The 16,893-nt window shown below is 48.1% G+C and overlaps 1 protein-coding gene and 2 long non-coding RNA genes across 4 annotated transcripts in view; 2 read left to right on the forward strand and 1 right to left on the reverse strand.

The window, feature by feature from the left end:
* Positions 1-16,893, forward strand: part of LOC144381919 (uncharacterized) — a 436,617-nt gene that overhangs the window by 378,628 nt on the left and 41,096 nt on the right. The window lies entirely within an intron of this gene.
* Positions 1-16,893, forward strand: part of JAK1 (Janus kinase 1) — a 125,169-nt gene that overhangs the window by 94,873 nt on the left and 13,403 nt on the right. For both annotated transcript variants that reach the window (XM_036109957.2, XM_036109961.2), the window contains exons 8-12: positions 1,268-1,453; positions 5,116-5,273; positions 7,537-7,660; positions 9,702-9,888; positions 14,653-14,759. In XM_036109957.2, the coding sequence (XP_035965850.1) occupies positions 1,268-1,453; positions 5,116-5,273; positions 7,537-7,660; positions 9,702-9,888; positions 14,653-14,759 (762 nt within the window). The remainder of the gene's footprint in view (positions 1-1,267; positions 1,454-5,115; positions 5,274-7,536; positions 7,661-9,701; positions 9,889-14,652; positions 14,760-16,893) is intronic.
* Positions 472-6,256, reverse strand: LOC144381921 (uncharacterized). The gene is made up of 4 exons (XR_013448148.1): positions 5,844-6,256; positions 5,029-5,300; positions 1,205-1,546; positions 472-538 (listed from the first exon to the last, which is right to left on the reverse strand). It is a non-coding gene; the product is annotated as an uncharacterized LOC144381921 (long non-coding RNA).

The following is a 16,893-nucleotide window of genomic DNA, read 5'->3' on the forward strand; positions in this document are numbered from 1 at the left end:
CATATAATAAATGTTCAAAAATTATTATAGCTGCTGTCATCATCATTAAGGTTATCAATAATATTAAAGTAATGGTGAGATTTATTTTCTCCTCTTTTATTCATGCTAAGGAAACAATGCCTAACACTTACTGAGTGCTTTTTTTCTATAGAATCGGTACACTGTTAATGAGAACTTATCTAATCCTCAAAGAACCTTGTGAAATATAAGCTCTGTTTTATGGGCAGGGAAATGGAGGCTCAGACTGATGACCCAACTAGTTAATAACTAACAGATTCTTCAAGCATGGGATTCTTATTTCCTTTTGAAAGTTTCAACTTGATTTTCGTATCTATCTGTCTATCTGTTTATTTATTTTGGTGTAGTGTTCTATGATTCATTGTTTGCATGTAACACCCAGTGCTCCATTCAGTATGTGCCCTCCTTAATACCCATCACCAGGCTAACCCATCCCCCCACCCCCCTCCCCTCTAGAACCCTCAGTTTGTTTCTCAGAGTCCATAGTCTCTCATGGTTCGTCTCCCCTTCCAATTTCCTCCTGGAAAAAAAAAAAAGAGGGTTCATTGAAGATTTTAAAAGTTAGTATATATAAAACAGTCAAATCAGTGCCTGGCAGATAATACTCTGTGTTAGCATCTCTAGCAATGGCACGGCTCTATATTTCTTTGCTCACAGCCCTATAGCCACACTGAGAACACTGCCCTGTACATAATACACTCTTGATTAATTTGTTTTTTTGAAACTTAATGGATACTTGACCTTTATTAAAGTTACCAGTACTTAACATTGGGAAAAAAAAAAAAGTTTCAACTTGAATGTCGTTAGGAAGTCAAGCTAATCAGTGGTAGGTTCTAGAAAGAGAAAGCTCGTGTTCTGTCCAGCCACATTTGGGAAGGCATGTTCTCTGCCTGGGTTGAAACATATATCAGTCTGGAAGTGAGAGGACCTGAGGGTAGGTGCCTGTCTAGTGGGCAGTTATCTCCCTCTCTGAGTTTACTTGTACATTATAGATTATGTGAAGCATTTAGTTGCTGTGCTTGGTAAGGTCCCTCCTAGGTATGAAATCCCAGGATTCCCTGATGGCCCCCAAACTGCGATCCTAAGCCCACATGTACCCCCTCCCCCAATTCCTCTGTAAATCCAGGCAGGCTGGCTGTCTTCTTCTCGAATGTAGGCCCTGCTTTAGTTTTCCAGAAGCATTTACCTTTTTCACCAATAGAAAATGAGAAAGCCAACTTAACTCTGGCACCCTTATGCATCTTATCAGGTTGTTCCTGTTGAAAAGGAAAAAAACAAACTGAAACGGAAAAAACTGGAAAATAAACACAAAAAGGATGAGGAGAAAAACAAAATCCGGGAAGAGTGGAACAATTTTTCTTACTTCCCTGAAATCACCCACATTGTAATAAAGGAGTCTGTGGTCAGCATCAATAAGCAGGACAACAAAAAAATGGTGAGTTTGCTCTGGAAGCAATTCTGTCTGGATCCGGTGACGAGAGGGAGACTTCGTGGAGGACAGTGATGCGGCACTTGCTTTGCAGAGTTCCTGTCCCAAAGAGAAAATTTGAAGACTGTCTTTCCTCCTTAAGCCAGAAATCCCTCTTGCTGACGCTAACATTATCAGTGCTGGTTTTTGAGTCACACTGGGATGTTTCAGTGCCTCTCTTTGGTCTTGCCAATGTGTCTCTACTTCAGGGTTTGCTGCCCTCCCAAAGATGTTTCAGCATAAATACTTAATTCACAAAAGGGAGTGGATTTGAAGGAAAGGGAGATTGGTGAGTGTTAGCTTTTTCCCCCAAGGTCTCCTTCGGTCTCTCTGCCAAGTTGAGTGTTTCCTCTGGGATGAGGTCGGTGGGAAGCCCCGCTTTGCACTTCGGCAGACTGGTCAGGCTGGTGGCTGTGGCCACAGTGGCTGTCCTCGTTGTGGTGTCGGGCACACCCAAGTGACTCTCGGACAGAGGAAGGGGTGTTGAATCTCACTTCCTCTTTTTTGGTCTCACTTAAGGACATAATCTAGACAGGCCCGCAAGTTTTGGCAGGGGACGTAGCAACGCTGCCAGAATAAACATGTTTGTGTTGGAGAAGTCATGGCAGACGGCACGTGGAGAGGGTGGGCGGCCGAGGCGGGGCACTCACAGACTGAAGGTAGTCAGCACCGGGGAATGACCGTGTTTTGCCCCGGATTTGGCAAAGACTTTGTCAAAGGGATAACACTCAGTGGTGGGAACGAATCTGGTGATCTGGTTTAGAACAGATGACCACCCTGTTCATCTAGAGTAACTTGCCTTTTTATACCTTTTAGAAAGCAGTTTGGCAGCACGTACTAAAAGCCTTGAAAATATTTATGTATCCCTCCATTTGGGAACTTAGGGCTGTTTTCCAGAAACAATGAGAGATGAAGCCAGTGGCCTGTGAATGAGTATGTTTGTCCCAGTGGAATTTACAGTGTAAAAATACTGAAAATTACCTAAGTATACAATAATAGGAGAATGGTAGAATATCCGAGTAATAGAATATTATATAAACAATTTGCTAAATTTTTTTAATAATCTGGAAGAATGCTTAATATATGGAAAAAAGCAGAATATAAAACTCTCTATTGAACAGTACCAATTTTGTTTAGAACATTTTTAAAAGGTATGCATATACATATACACTCTCTTAGAAAAATCAAATATTAACAGCTGTTCTTTACGGTGGGATTATTAATGATCTAAATTTCTTTTATTCTCCTAACCTTTTAACAATAAACAAGTTAATTTCATCAGGAAACTGTAGTGAAAAATAAAGTGAAGAGAGAAGTAGAAGAGTCCAGATAGATGTTAGTGGGAAGACGGAGAACAGAGGGAGGGATATTCAGCATATTACAGAGATAAGGCCGGATTATATGCTGTCTGCAGGATCTTCTTTAGTCCTTACAAGAATCTTAGAGGCAGGCATTTTGGCTCTATTTCCAGTGGGGAAATGGGAGGCCGTGGACAGGTGTAGACACTCGTACAGGATGACAGAGTGAGAAAGTGGCAGCTCCAGCTGCAGGGCATTCTCTTCCCCAGAGACTGCAGGAAGGAGGAGCTTGGCACCTCCGTGATCTGGCTCTTCACCATGGTCAGACCCCGAAGATGCGTAGCCAAGGAGGAGAAGCAGCAGTCAGCTGGTACAGTGTGTGTGAGCCTGCCCCTATGCTGTCCTGGCTGGTGGAGCCCGGCTTGGCCCCCCAGGTGGCGCCCCTGTCACCTCAGTCAGAGCCCAGCTGCAGTGCAGTGTAGGGAGCAGGAGGAAGGTGGGGAGAAATAGCGCTGTGATCTCCCCGTGACTTCATTTTTCTTGACAAACACTGGCTCCTACTACATGCCAGGTGCATCCCATTCCAAATGCTTTGCAAATGTAAACTCTTTCCATTTTCATTGGCCTTAGGGGTAGGTGTATTCTTATCTTCATTTTACAGAGGAGGAAACTGAGGCACAAAAAGCTTAGGTAACTTGCCCAGGGTCACGCAGTTCTTAAATTAAACCATTTGAAGTGGCCAATATTTGACACTTTGTGAGCTGTAAAAATGATGGTTACATATGCTTAACCGTAATAGCAAGTGGAGATCCTGCGATTTGAGCCCACAGAAATGGATTCCAGAACCTGTGGTTAACACTGTGATGCTGTCTCTTTATCTCAGTCCCCTGTCCCTTCCCGGCCATGGAATTTCCAAGCCCTTTGATCAGGCAGTACTTTGGCCACGGGTCTTTCAGGAAGGCATGATGGTAGCATGTTACCAAATTAATTCTTGATTTATTTTTCCTCTCTGCCTCTTCTTGACATCTTCCATTTCCATTTAGACTTCTGTTCTAGGGAACTTAAGTGTTTACATGGTCTTACTTTTTTTATGTGACTGGGTGAAGGGCTGCCCAGGCCAGACTACCCTGCGTTTGCTCTTTGGGGAGCTGCAAGTGGATGAAAGGAGGCACACTTAGCCCAGAGTGTCCTGACTGAATAACTGTCCCTGTGGTGACCAGGCCTCCTTGGCTCACAAGTCCACAGTGGACCCTTCCTTTGGCAAGATAGATAGCTGTCATTAGCTCCACTTACTTCCATCCTTTCTAGTGGCTTCTATCCACCCCTTTCCCTTTGACTGTTTTTCTCGTCTCTGTTTTTCTTTGCCACCAGTCTGTCCTTTCTCCAGTGCTATGGACAGAGTCTTAGTCTCACATGTCATTTTGCCCTCAGAAGGCTCCGGTGCTTTTTAATGTTCTTGTGAGTTAAAGCTCTAAATGGCTTTCCATACCCTCCTTCTCCAGGAGATGTTCCTGGTTGAGCCCATGGCTTCTCTCACATGGGCAGTTTTTGTTTAGGGCTATATGACCAAGACCAAAAAAAACCCCCCAAAACAAAAACAAACAAACAAAAAAATCACCTGTCTTCACCTCCAGGTGTTTTTTTGAAAACCTTCCTTCTGTGGAAGTTCCCTCTCTCATCTTCTCCATTTTTGCCTTTGCTCTCCCACTTTGAGTAAGACTGTCTGCCTCCTCCAGACCCTCTGAGGTCTCTGGACTTAATCTAGCAACCTCATCATTGTCTGGGACCATTTCTGGATTAAAATCTGGGCGTTTCACTTTCTAGACCAACTCTGTATGAGAGGAAGCCCCTGTGCCTCTGTTTCCTTTTCTGTAAAATGGGAGCGAGCGATGCTACCGAGTCAGTCATTGCTCTGTGCCAAGACCAGGGTGCCATTGTACACGCTCTGCTCCTACTCCCTCCATTTTTCTTTCTTTCTTTTTTTTTTCTTTATTTCACTTTTATACCACTGTGCCCCTGATGCAAGCTTGCTCCTCCCTCCGGACCCGGGCAGTAGCGTCTCCATAGGTCTCCTGCCTGCCACAGTTGCCCGTTCCGCCCTTCCTCCCACACAGACATGCCATACCTCATCTGATAGTTTGGAGATAATAGACAAGAACGTATGAGGAACAGTCAAAATCCTGTATAAATGCAAGGGGTACAGTTAGTTTTGAGGTCATGCGTTCTGCATTGTGTTTTAAATACCTTCTCGCTGTGTGCCTCCTCATAAAGTCAGCTGCCCGAGGTGGTAGGCACGTGATGTAACCATGGGCATGTCTTCTCTCTCACCAGGAATTGAAGCTCTCGTCCCACGAAGAGGCCTTATCCTTTGTGTCGCTGGTCGACGGCTACTTCCGGCTCACGGCAGATGCCCATCATTACCTCTGCACCGATGTGGCTCCCCCACTGATTGTCCACAACATACAGAATGGTTGTCACGGTCCAATCTGGTTGGTTCTGGCACTTTTTCAGTTGCCCTTGGTGTGAAAAGAACCACATTTTAGTGGTGGGGCGTGTGGCCTCCTGAGACACAGGTGTCATCGGTTGTTTAGGTGGGGGCTGGTTGAGTATGTTTGGGACTTACTTGGTGCCTTCTTTTCCATCCCTGCTGTCCCCTGGTCAGGCCTTCCTGTCATCTCTTACCTTGGTTCATGCCACAGACCCTTCCTTCTTCCCCCCTTGGGTTTCCTCATAGTTAAACCCCCTCACTTCTCCACGCTGACCAAGAGATGCGACACTTCCTAACCCCTTGCTGGGCCAGACACACAGATAGGACACGGGTCCCAGTTTCACTGTAGTAAGCAATGGCATCCTGAGTCAGCTTGTCCTAAAGTGCCAGATAAATGGTGGGAACAGTGGGGTGACCAAGCCTTAGAGCCAGAAGGGGCTTTGGTGGACATCTTGTCCCACCTGCATCTCAGACCTAGAAGCCCTTACTCAGATACCTCTGGTGATGGGGTACTCAGTACTGCAGGAGGCAGCCAGTAGATTATAGCTCTGACAGTTACAGACAAACGTACCTTTCTGCTAGGGAGTTGAAGTTCGCCTCTCTTTAACTTCTTCCTACTCATTTGACTTCTGTCATTTGAAGCAACGGGGATTCAGTGTACTTCCTTTTACATAGGACTGTTCTTCAGATGAAAACAGCTGCTGTATTTCTTCTGAGTCTCTCTTCCCAAACCAAAATATATCTGGGGAAGCATCTCTTCAGCTGCCTTCCTCATGATAGGTTCCCACCGTCTTCCCTCTGCCAGTTACTTGTGGATAGCGAGTTCATTAGTGAGTGATCCCCGGCTTCCAGAGGCTCACAGACTCATGGGGAGATAGACACACAAACAAATGCAGAGCAGGCTGCCGAGCATTATAATAAAGCATCTCCCTCAAATATCCCAGCCACAGTTAGGCTTCAGGGCCCTGGCCCTTGCTCTTCCCTTGGCCTAGAATGCTCTTCCTCTGGAATGTATACAGCCACCACTTCCTTCAGATGTCACTCAGATAGCACCTTATCGGTGAAGTCTTCCCTGACCACCTTCTATGAAGTAACAACACCTCTTCCTCCCCCACACCCCACACTTCCTGGCTCCTTCACTCTGCTTTAGTTTTCTTCAGTGGCTTTTATTACCTCCTGACTCGCTTTGTTTATTTCCATGTCCCTTTGTTTCTTGTCTGTCTGGCCTTGCTGCCCAGCGTATGAGCTGCATAGAGGCAGAGGGCACTGTGTGCTTTGCTCACTGCTTTTCCTCAGCACCCGTGGCAGGGCCTGGCACATACCAGAGGCACTCCATAAGTATTTGCTGAATCGGTGAACGTTTTGTGTTCTGTGGGAGTTTGAAACTCACTGCCTCCTCTGGGGAGGCAGCATTCAGATCAGATTAAACTTTGAAGAATCAATGCAGGTTGACAGGTCTTAAAGAGGGAAAGGGGCCTCCCAGGTGAAGGATCATCATGTGCAAAGGCATGAAGTTGTTCCAGATCATGGAGCAGTTGGTGTCTGCCTTTCTTAAACACGTTGACCATGTTGGTCCTCTTTTGCAGACTTCGTGAGCACCACTCATGAGGTATGTGGTGACTTCACCTGTAGATTTATTTAGCGACTGTTCACTGCCCTCTGTGTGCAGTACTGATTGATCCTGGGGGTACAAAGGAATATAAGATGGGCATATTATATTCCCTATTAATATCTTTCTAACTCTTTTTTTCTTTTTTTATTTGGTGTTAATTATTCAGTTACTTATTTACTGAGTAGCTACTATGAGCCAAGTGTGCTCTGGTTATTGGGGATACAGCAGTGAACAGAATAACCCCAAATTTGTGCTCTCTTGAGGCTCATGTTCTAGTTGGACTGCCTAGGGATGGTGGGGAGGGACCCCACTCTATGGCGGGCACTCTGTGATGGGCAGCTCTGCATCACCTCTGCGGGGACATCTCCAGCCGCGAGCTGGAGACCACACATGTGGGGAAGTCAGGGACAAGCAGGGCTCAGTGCCTTGGGCAGCAGGCGAGTCCTCTTCTAGACCTTGGAGACTTGATGTGTCTTGAGGCTCCTTGGCATCTCGGCTTGCCCCATGTGTCCTCTCAGACGTCAGGACCCAGGATGTGTAATGTGATGGGGCTGTAGGACTTGAGCCAGCTCAGAGACGTGGATATCCCGTGGGCTTTAGAGTGTTCTCATTGGTATGAGCTCTTTCTCCCTTTCCCTTTCTCTCCCTCTAGCACAGAATATGCCATCAATAAGTTGCGGCAAGAAGGAAGCGAGGAGGGGATGTATGTGCTGAGGTGGAGCTGTACCGACTTTGACAATATCCTCATGACTGTCACCTGCTTTGAAAAATCTGAGGTCAGTCAGGAAAGATCTTAGTCATTCAGGCCAAGTCATATCGCCACAGGGTGTTCGGTGCAGCCAGCCCAGGAGCTGCTCCAGAGGACCACCCTGGGGCATGGGGGTAGAAAAGCCTGGGTTTCTGAGAAAATCCCTGGCAGTTCTGACCAGGATAACCCTGCTCTTCAAAAGGAGACTTCCCTAGCAGCCAGACCCCGAACATTTCCCCTCATGGCCTTTTCTTCCCTCAAGGGACCCATGGCAGGGGTCCATGGTCACTCTGGAACGTAGTGTGTGGCCAGAAAACCAGTTCACACCAAACATTTGTCAAGTTTAATGCACTTGTTGGGAGTGGTTGATTTTACACTCAGGGACAAAATCACAGACCCAGAGCCGTGTCTGATCTGTGGCACTCACTGGTACATACCAGTGCCAAGATGGCCGGCTCGGCAACCTGGCCTACCACAGATTTCCCCAGATGGGAGCTTCAGACATTTTAACAGACGACTTGCTGTTCCGTGTTTGACAGGTGGAGATGGCTCTATTTAGTGACTCTAGTGTAGCTGGACACCAGGAATGGTGTGAGAGACACCTGAAAACAAAGATAGAAGCCAGAATTGTTGACCTTACCTCACTAGACTGCAATACTGCCTTTGTCATTCATTTGTGATTTTTTTAAATACAGGAAATGGAATATTTTAAAAGACAATGAGTTTTACAGAATTAGTCCAGATAAATACACTAGTGTTGACTGGGTTAGTGTGAACTGGGAGAACTGGGGTGGCAGGGGGAGGTGGGGGAGCTTCAAGGTGGAAGTCTGCACATGAGCTTGCCATAAACCTCAGATGGTAGAAGGAAAAGTACTGGGGAGCCCCTGGGGACTAGACTCCGTCAGGAGTGGGAAGAGGAAATGGCAGAAGGAACCCAGCGCTGCCAAGTGTCCTGGGCAAAGTGTCTAGGTGCCACTGGCTGCCTGGGGGTGTTCCTGCACAGCAAGGCCTCACGGCTGGTAGGGACGCAGCAGGTCATGTCAGGTTGTTCCTGGGCAGCATGCCTATCTTCTGCTTTCATCAGTCTTGAAGGAAGTTTAATGTTTTGAACATGGACGGGCACACGAGAGAGCCCAACTGCCTTCTGAGGTGGAATGGGCTTATGCTGTACCAGGAATGTCAGTGACTCAGTAGCATGGTCCACCTGGGGTCAGATTACCTGGGGAAACAGGATCGTAGCTATGATTACTCCTGCTGTTCATTGTAGCTCACCAGATGCTATGCTGAGCACTTTATCTGCATGTCCTCATTTAAACCTTAGGCTGACCTTGTGAGATAGGTGGTATTATCCTCAGTGTACAGATGAATAAACCAAGGCATCGAGATCTTAAATATCTTGTCCTGGTCTACACCATAAGTAGATCTTTCTGAGCCTCATCCTTAATCACTAAAAGATTTGTCTCTGTACAAAAAGTGCCCGTGAAGGAAAACCTCTGCTTATACTTCCTCTCTGTGGTGCCATAGAACCCTGAAAATAGATCAGACTGCCGACCATCACCTCCCAGGGTGGTTCTCCTCAAATGGATGCACGGCCCAGAAGGGCTCAGTTTGAGAGGCTTCTTGGATAAATACTATTATAGTAATTATTATTTCATGCATAATAATATTTGCAAATCTTTATGAAGTGCTTACTAAGTTTTTTACTATGTCATGTAATCATAGCAGTCCTGTGAGGTTGGTTTTTCAATGAACTTCATCTCACACATTTAAAACGAGGTGATGCTGTTGTAGAAGTCACTGTTCGGTTATGCTTAACGTTAACTCCGTGATGTTAACTCCCTTTGATCAGTGTCTTCTTCTGGATTTATTTATTTCTTTGTTTGTTTACTTGTTTATAATACATTATTACTTTTGAATAATTATAGATTTACATGAATGGTTCAGAGATCATACAGAGTTCTAGATATCTTTTATCCAGCTTCTCGTGTTGTTAACAAATTACATACCCATGGTACATTTGCTTGACCCGTTTAAAACAATTGGTTTCTGGTCATTTTCCTGAATGGCAGGTGCTGGGTGGCCAGAAACAGTTCAAGAACTTTCAGATCGAGGTGCAGAAGGGCCGCTATAGCCTGCACGGCTCAGACCGCAGCTTCCCCAGCCTGGGGGACCTGATGAGCCACCTCAAGAAGCAGATCCTGCGCACGGACAACATCAGCTTCGTGCTGAAGCGCTGCTGCCAGCCCAAGCCCCGAGGTCGGTTTCCCTGGGCCGGAGCCAGGCCCTGTCCCCTCAGGGTCCCCCTGTGCCCCGTGGCGATGCTCCAAGACACCTGGTAACCAAAAGAGGCTGGTTGTTCGGAAGAAAGTGGCCCCTCCCCACAGTTTCTAGGTGGCTTTCATTTCGTCTAGTTACAAGTCTGTCCCCACCTCCAATCCCGGTCCTCAAGTGTCAGCGTTTTCTGTAGAATAAAACATACACCTTTCCTTAGCAGCTCAGGCTTCAGGAAGAGCCACGTTTAGGATTAGTAAACAGAAGCTTATTACTTTCCTCTTTAAGATAAAATGTCTTAAGAGTTCCCCCGTGAGTGGTTTATTATCTGGGAAATGTTCCCTGGCACATCTTCTGTGGGCCAAGAACTATGGTGAATGCAGAGCATCAGAAATACCTGGCACCCAGTCCCTGCTCTCCAAGGGTTTCCAGTCTCATGCAGAAAATGTCCTAGGGAAACGAGGCCACTGCATGTGTGATGCTGTTTCATCAGCACGCATACGTCACACCTCAGGCTCACAGAGACGGGGATGGTCAAACGTCCCTGGGCCGTGGCATGAAAGACTGCCCGGAGGAGGGAGGCGGATCTTGGATAGTGGGGCGGGGTGGGGGGGGGCTTGCCTGTTAGTTGAGGGCATTTCCTGCTGAGTGTGTGCAGGGGCAACATGGCAGGCCACAGCAGGGGCTGCAGAGAAGCAGGGGCTGAAGGGCTAATGTGTCTGATGAAGCTGGTGAAGTTAGAAAGAAGGGGCAGGTGAGGTTGGGAGAGGAAGATTTGGGTCAGAGGAGGCCTTGGGTGCCATGCCGGGGAGCTGCAGTGCCAAACCATGGGAGGGTCAGGTTGTAAAATGGATGGGAGGGGTGAGGAACCTGGCTTTTGTTTTTGAAGCCCCGTGGATAGTGTCACTGATGTCCTGGAGGTGGATTCATCACCTCTTAGAATGTGAGAACTGGAAGGACAGTTAGGCATCACCTGGTCAAATGCCGCCTCTTACAGATGAGAAGATTGAGTCCTGGGGAAGTGAAGTGGGTCTCACTGAGGGTCAAGGTCAAAGGGGTTGGAGTGCCACTCTACCCCAAATGACATTTTGACATTCCCCTACTGCACGGTGCGGGTCAGATCCTTCCCTGAGAAGAGGTCAGGCCTCAGAGAAAGGGTAGGCAGCACAGTCGTTCTGAGGCCCTAGTAAGTATGGTGGAAGATGCTCTGAGGAGTGTCTTCATCTGAGACGGCTCTGGTTCTTTTAAGGGAATTTATGAGCCTTTATGTCAGGGATGGGCAGAGGAAGCAACACCAGGACAAAAAGGGGCCTGGGTTCTTGATGTTTGAATCACTTTTTGGCCTCCTAGCAAGGGGCTGCCACCACACTCGGTGAAAGAGGAAGGACTTATGTTCTTGTTGATCAGATAGGGTTTCCTGCCAGCTCTGGGGTAACTGCAGCCTTTGTTTTCATGCTTGAAGATGTTCCGCAAGGCTAAAAACACATCTGGCACTTGGCCCTGAGACCTCAGAGTGAGGTAAAACCTTAAAGCCCAACAACCCTATTTACTCACATAATCTCTCCTAATAGATATTAGGAGCAAGGTTTTTACTTTTCCTTGGGATTTGTGGTCTCTGGGTAAGGTTGAGGAGATAGAGAGCAGTGGCCACAGGTAGCGAGGACTGGTGGCAGGTGGGAGACCGGGACACGATTTCTTCACTGGAATTAGCTGGAGCGGTCTCTGGTGTCGATGCCACCGTACTGGTCCACATCTGGGGGCCAGTCGTGGTAGCAGGAGACGCACAGGAGCAAATTGAAGCCCTCTCTCATGGCTTCTCATGAGGCTCCTGGACTCCTGAACGTGCTTAGTGTCTGTCTCTCCTCTCTCCCACTTGAGTAGGAACTCTTAAGACAGGACCTGGATCTGTCTTAGCACCCCGTGACTCATGGGCTGCACCACGCCCAGCACAGAGTCCACGCTCACTGATGTCTGTCAGGGGAATAGTTAGAGCAGTAGCTACCATATTGGCGGGTACCTCCTAATGCCAAGCACTTTTCATGCATATTTGCATTTGCTCCATCTGACAGTAGCTCTTTGTAGCTATTACAGAGATGCGGAAATGGAGGCTCAGAGATGTTCGGTGCCTTGCCGCTGGGGGCAGCAGTAGTTACAGTAATAGGAGCAACAAGTAGTGATGATGATGATGATGGCTACTAGGCTTACAGGCCCTGTGTGAGGGTCTTCCGTCTTCCGAGTCATTTAATCTTCAGAACAAGCCAGAGTGTGTTGTAATCCCCGTTATATTTGCCTAGGTAGGTAGAGGACGACTGGGGACGTGAACTCAAGTCTTCTGACTCCAGCTCTGGTGATCTTTCCTGTACATCCCGTCATACTCTGCAAAGGTGCAGGGGCAGCCATCAGCCCAGAGCTCTGGGGCGAGGGCAGTTCTCCTGGCCTGGAGGAGGGAAGGGCCTGGCGGTGGAGAGAGGAGGAATGAGCCCTGTGTATGAGGCTTGCTTCTCTGGGCCGTCAGAAGCCCTCTGTCTTCCCTCCACCACCTGCAAATTAGAGAAGTGGTAAAATCATGAAAATTAAGGAGAAGGTCATTTTGGGTTCCTCAGTGCTTCTGCCCTCCTAACTGCAAGGCTCTGATGGCCCCACTTCGACCTGGGTTTCCCACTTGAAAATGCAACTGAGAAACTCCTCATGGAATAAAGGAAAAGCAGGTGGCTACTCAGAGTGGATGTGACAGTAAAGCAAGTCCACATCTCTGTGTTGTCCAGCCCCACTGTCCCTCTCCAAGTCTCAGGGTGACTGTGGCAAGAAGGGGATAGCGACCCAGCAGGACCCACTGGCCCAGTCATCACTGACCCTCCCATGTCTTCATCTGTGGAGTGGAGCCAGGGGCTTGATTTCTGCACTCTTTGGCTCTGACACTGAGAACTTCTGACTGTTGCCAGCCAGCTGGTACAAGGATGATGGCGCTGACCAAGATGTAATACTGGTCTTAACCACAATGGCTACCAGTTTTGGAGCACTCCCTGTACACCAGGCACTGAAGTAAACCCTTCATATGCATTATCTCGTTTATCCCTTACAGCAGCCTGATGAGGGGCATGACTGTGTCTCCCATTTTTCTAGTGAGAAAACGGGTTTAACAGGTCCCCCCACTCACACAGTTGACTTCAGTGCCATGCTCCCCGAAGCAGCCATGCAAATCATTGCCCATAAATGGCGCCTGTTTTCATCCTCCTCTCTCATTTTCAAAACACCTCCAACCCTTTGCTGGGGACACCATTCAGGTGGCTCTTTCTTGGTCTTTTCTGCATCAGGGCAGTCCTGAGTTGCCTGTTTTGAATCTGATTGTATCCAGGTTACAGAGTGGAGTCAGGATAACAGAATGGAGGAGAACAGACTGGAGAAAGGGTACCCAGGATATGGTAATAAGGGAGCCTGTGCCTGAACCCAGTGTCTGGCTCCCAGATTTGTGCCTCCCACTAGGGCCAGGTTTGCTATAAGAAGGTACGAGGCTGGAGCCATCCATGACTGCAGTGTGAGCGTCCAGGGCTTACTAGCTGCCTGACCTTGGGATAGTCACCCTGAATCTCTGTTTTCTGACCTATAGAATAAAAAGGATAAAAATACTGTGTACCTCATAGAATTGTCATAAGGACAAAGGAATTACTGTGAGGAAAGCTCTTAGGGGCAGTGGCTGGCAAAGAGGAAGCAATCAGAAAATGTGAGCTGAAAAAAAACAACAAAAAGGAAAATAAGCCCTGCCCTGCAGGGAAGTGAGGATTTGAGAGACCACGTCCAAATTACTTGGCCTACTGCAGGCACCTGGTCCTCAGCAGCTAGATGGGGTTCTTCTGGGGTTCCAGAATCCTCTCACTGCAGTCCAAATCTGGAAGGGGCGCTCCCCCCCCCCCCCCCCCCCCAGTGACATAGCTTGAAGTAGCTCCATGGTGGGAAGGCACCTTCTGTGGATTGTAAATTCCATGAGCCACTTGTGCTCATCGTGGCCCGGCAGATTTTGTAAAGTGTTCGGTTTGCCGTTTGAATCTGTAGAATCTGGGGGCTGGTCTGCTCATAACCTATACATTGAGTTAGCACCTCCTTGGAGTCAGGCACTGCTGGGAGCCCAGAGAGGTTCAGGCACGACCTTCTCTCTGGGTTACCTGTCCTGTTCTTTTGCATAAGACCAGTGTTGTTTTACTCTCCTGCCTTGGTTCCCATCACCCCCTACACCCAAGGGACTGCTTCTTCCTCTCTCTCTGCTCAGCTCTCGTCCTTCAGCTCACGTCCTGATTATTCATTCACACAGTGAACAGATACTTCCTGAGTACCTACTACGTACCAGGCTGTGGAGGTAGAGCAGGAAATAAGATAGACACCATCCCTGCCGGTGGGGACTTTCTCTTCTCAGATTTTAAAATTTCATTTCCGTAGGCAGACCTTCCCTAACTTCTGCTACCAGAACAGATCCTGCTGTGTCAACCCTCGAACACCTGGGCCTGGCTTGGAGAGTAGCTGCACAAATTGGAGCTTTCCTTTTGATGGGTTGATTATTTGATTAGTTTAGGCTCTGTTATTAGCCTGCAAGCTCCTGGAGGGCCTAAATCAAGTACTTAATAAACACTTACTGAATGACTGAACCAGCACATGTACAAATATGTGTTCAGCAAGCCCCATGATTTGGCAAGAATTGCCTGACTGGGATCTTGAACCTTCACTACCCTGCTCAGACTTCTTCATTCTCTTCCACAGAGATCTCCAATCTGCTGGTGGCTACTAAGAAAGCCCAGGAGTGGCAGCCTGTCTACCCCATGAGCCAGCTGAGTTTTGACCGGATCCTCAAGAAAGATATTGTGCAAGTGAGTCTTTGCTAAGGTTCCTGAGCCCACCTTGGTCCTGCCTCTCCACAGCGAGTAGACTGAGGATTTGGGGGGAGTGAAGTCTGGGTTTGGGGAAATCCTATCAGAAAAAAAATAAGGAGCTTTCCTTTCATAGTTAAAGCTGTTCAGCCACTGCCCTGCCATTGTATCCAGCCTTGCCAATGTTCCCCAGAGATACTTTCTCTTTGAAGGGAAATGGATTTGTCAAGCTTTGTGGGGTTATCTAGGGTTATAGGACCTTCTGTTATGGGTCTTCTTCGGATAGAAGGAGTTGGAGAACTTGGTGGGAATGCTGACAGGGCCGCACAAATCGGGTGTCCATGGGGGAGTCTGAGCTGATGACCCGCATTAACCCACCACATGCTGTGTGACAAAGCACTACTAAAGTTCAGTTCCTTTTGCTTCCAGAGGGAGCAAAGCTATGGGGTACAGAATGCAGTAAGGGAGCAGGAGATGTACAATGTCGGCCTGCAGGAGAACTGTCTTGAGAAAGAGATCCCTTGGACCAGTGTTCCAGCTTGGGAGGCCTTTTGCCCAGAGTCTGCAGCCGTAGGCAGGCCCAGCTTCCCTTGTAGCTGCCCTTGGGCCTTGGCTAGGGGTGTGAGGCCCGGGGCAAATCCCACTTCTATTCCATGCCCCCACCCCAGTCTTTGTACACAGCCACACACCAGGGAGGCGAGGAGACAGCATGCCAGCAGCCTTGGAGGGAAGGCACCGTTGACTGCCTGGGAGAGATTGCAACACTTGGAAGGTGTTGCAGAGCGAATTGTGCGCTCACATCTGTTGGGGAGCCTGGTGGGAGGTAGTAGGCATGGGGTTGGGTACCTGGTTTACTTTTTTAAGTTAATCCCTAAAATTGTTGGGTAGGGTGTTCAGGGAGTAGGAGCCCGCCACTGCAACCGCCTCTCGCTTTCCTTTGGAGACATTCTTCACTGAAGGCCAGTGTTTATTGTTTTCTGTCCCTCTGATGGAGTCAGAGCTGTGGCCAGAGATTAAAATCACCAGAGCAGCGGTACCCTGGCCTTTTTTCTGTCTAAACTTGGCACCATCCTTGGGCCCTTCCTTCTCTCCTTGCCCTCAAGCCTCTCGGAGGGTCCCAGGCATCCTCCATGCCCCCCGCTCTCACCTAGGGCCCCCCCCCCCCCCGCTCCGGTGCTCACCTAGCCCCCAGCAACAGCCCTTGCGTGTGCAGCAGTGATTGCCACCCTCGGCAGGCCCACGCCTGGTGGAGCCAGCTCTCGTCTCTTAAGTAGATAAGCACATTACGGAGATGTAAGTGCTAGGTAGGGAGCTGCAGCGGGATGTGGCTCTGGCAGAGTTGCAGAGGGCGCACACCCCACACCCGGCAAAGGCAGAGGGAGTGGCCTGGAAGGAGGCCGGTGGGGAACATGCGGGGCTTCTGTGGGTTGCTGTGGAATCCTGCTGCTGTGACTTGGCCACTGGAATAAGCAGCCCTTCTGGGGAAGAGTAATTATTCTGAAAGCATATGGCTTTTACGGGATGTTCTGGGAACACAACTTCCCTAACTTTGATGAATTGCTTTGTGACAGATGCGGCTTTAATGAATAGTCACAGGACCTTGCCAGGATATGGGAGACAGGGCAGATGCATCGCCACTGTGCTATGCCAGATGACAAATGGTGGCATTTGTGCACATTAATATACCCAATTAACAATTGTATATGTTCTTGTAGGGGGCAGGGCCGATTCCAAGGGAATCCATTTTTTGCATTTACAGAGAAGGTCCTGGGATAATAGAATAATAGCACCTCAACTTAAAGATTTTGTGAGATTAACGTCAGTAGCTTGAGAATGCCTGAGTTTTATGAATCACATTTTGATTTCCCAATATTAAGAATGTTTAAATCAGAATTATTAAAGCTTGAACTGGAAGGGTCCTTAGAGACAGATGATTATGTGTGATAATTTCATTTAGTGCTCATACCACTTATTTGGTGGTGTTATCCCCTTTCGTATGTGAGGAAACTGAGGGCCCACCTTCCAGTCTCTGCCTCTGTTTTCACACCCCTATCCCGCTTTGGGATTGCTCCAGCAAATCCACATGTAAATGCGTCACAGATTTTAAAGCTTAGCATGCATGCACGTATATACA

This window comes from Halichoerus grypus, chromosome 5, assembly GCF_964656455.1.
Source record: "Halichoerus grypus chromosome 5, mHalGry1.hap1.1, whole genome shotgun sequence".
In the NCBI taxonomy this organism is placed as follows: domain Eukaryota; kingdom Metazoa; phylum Chordata; class Mammalia; order Carnivora; family Phocidae; genus Halichoerus; species Halichoerus grypus.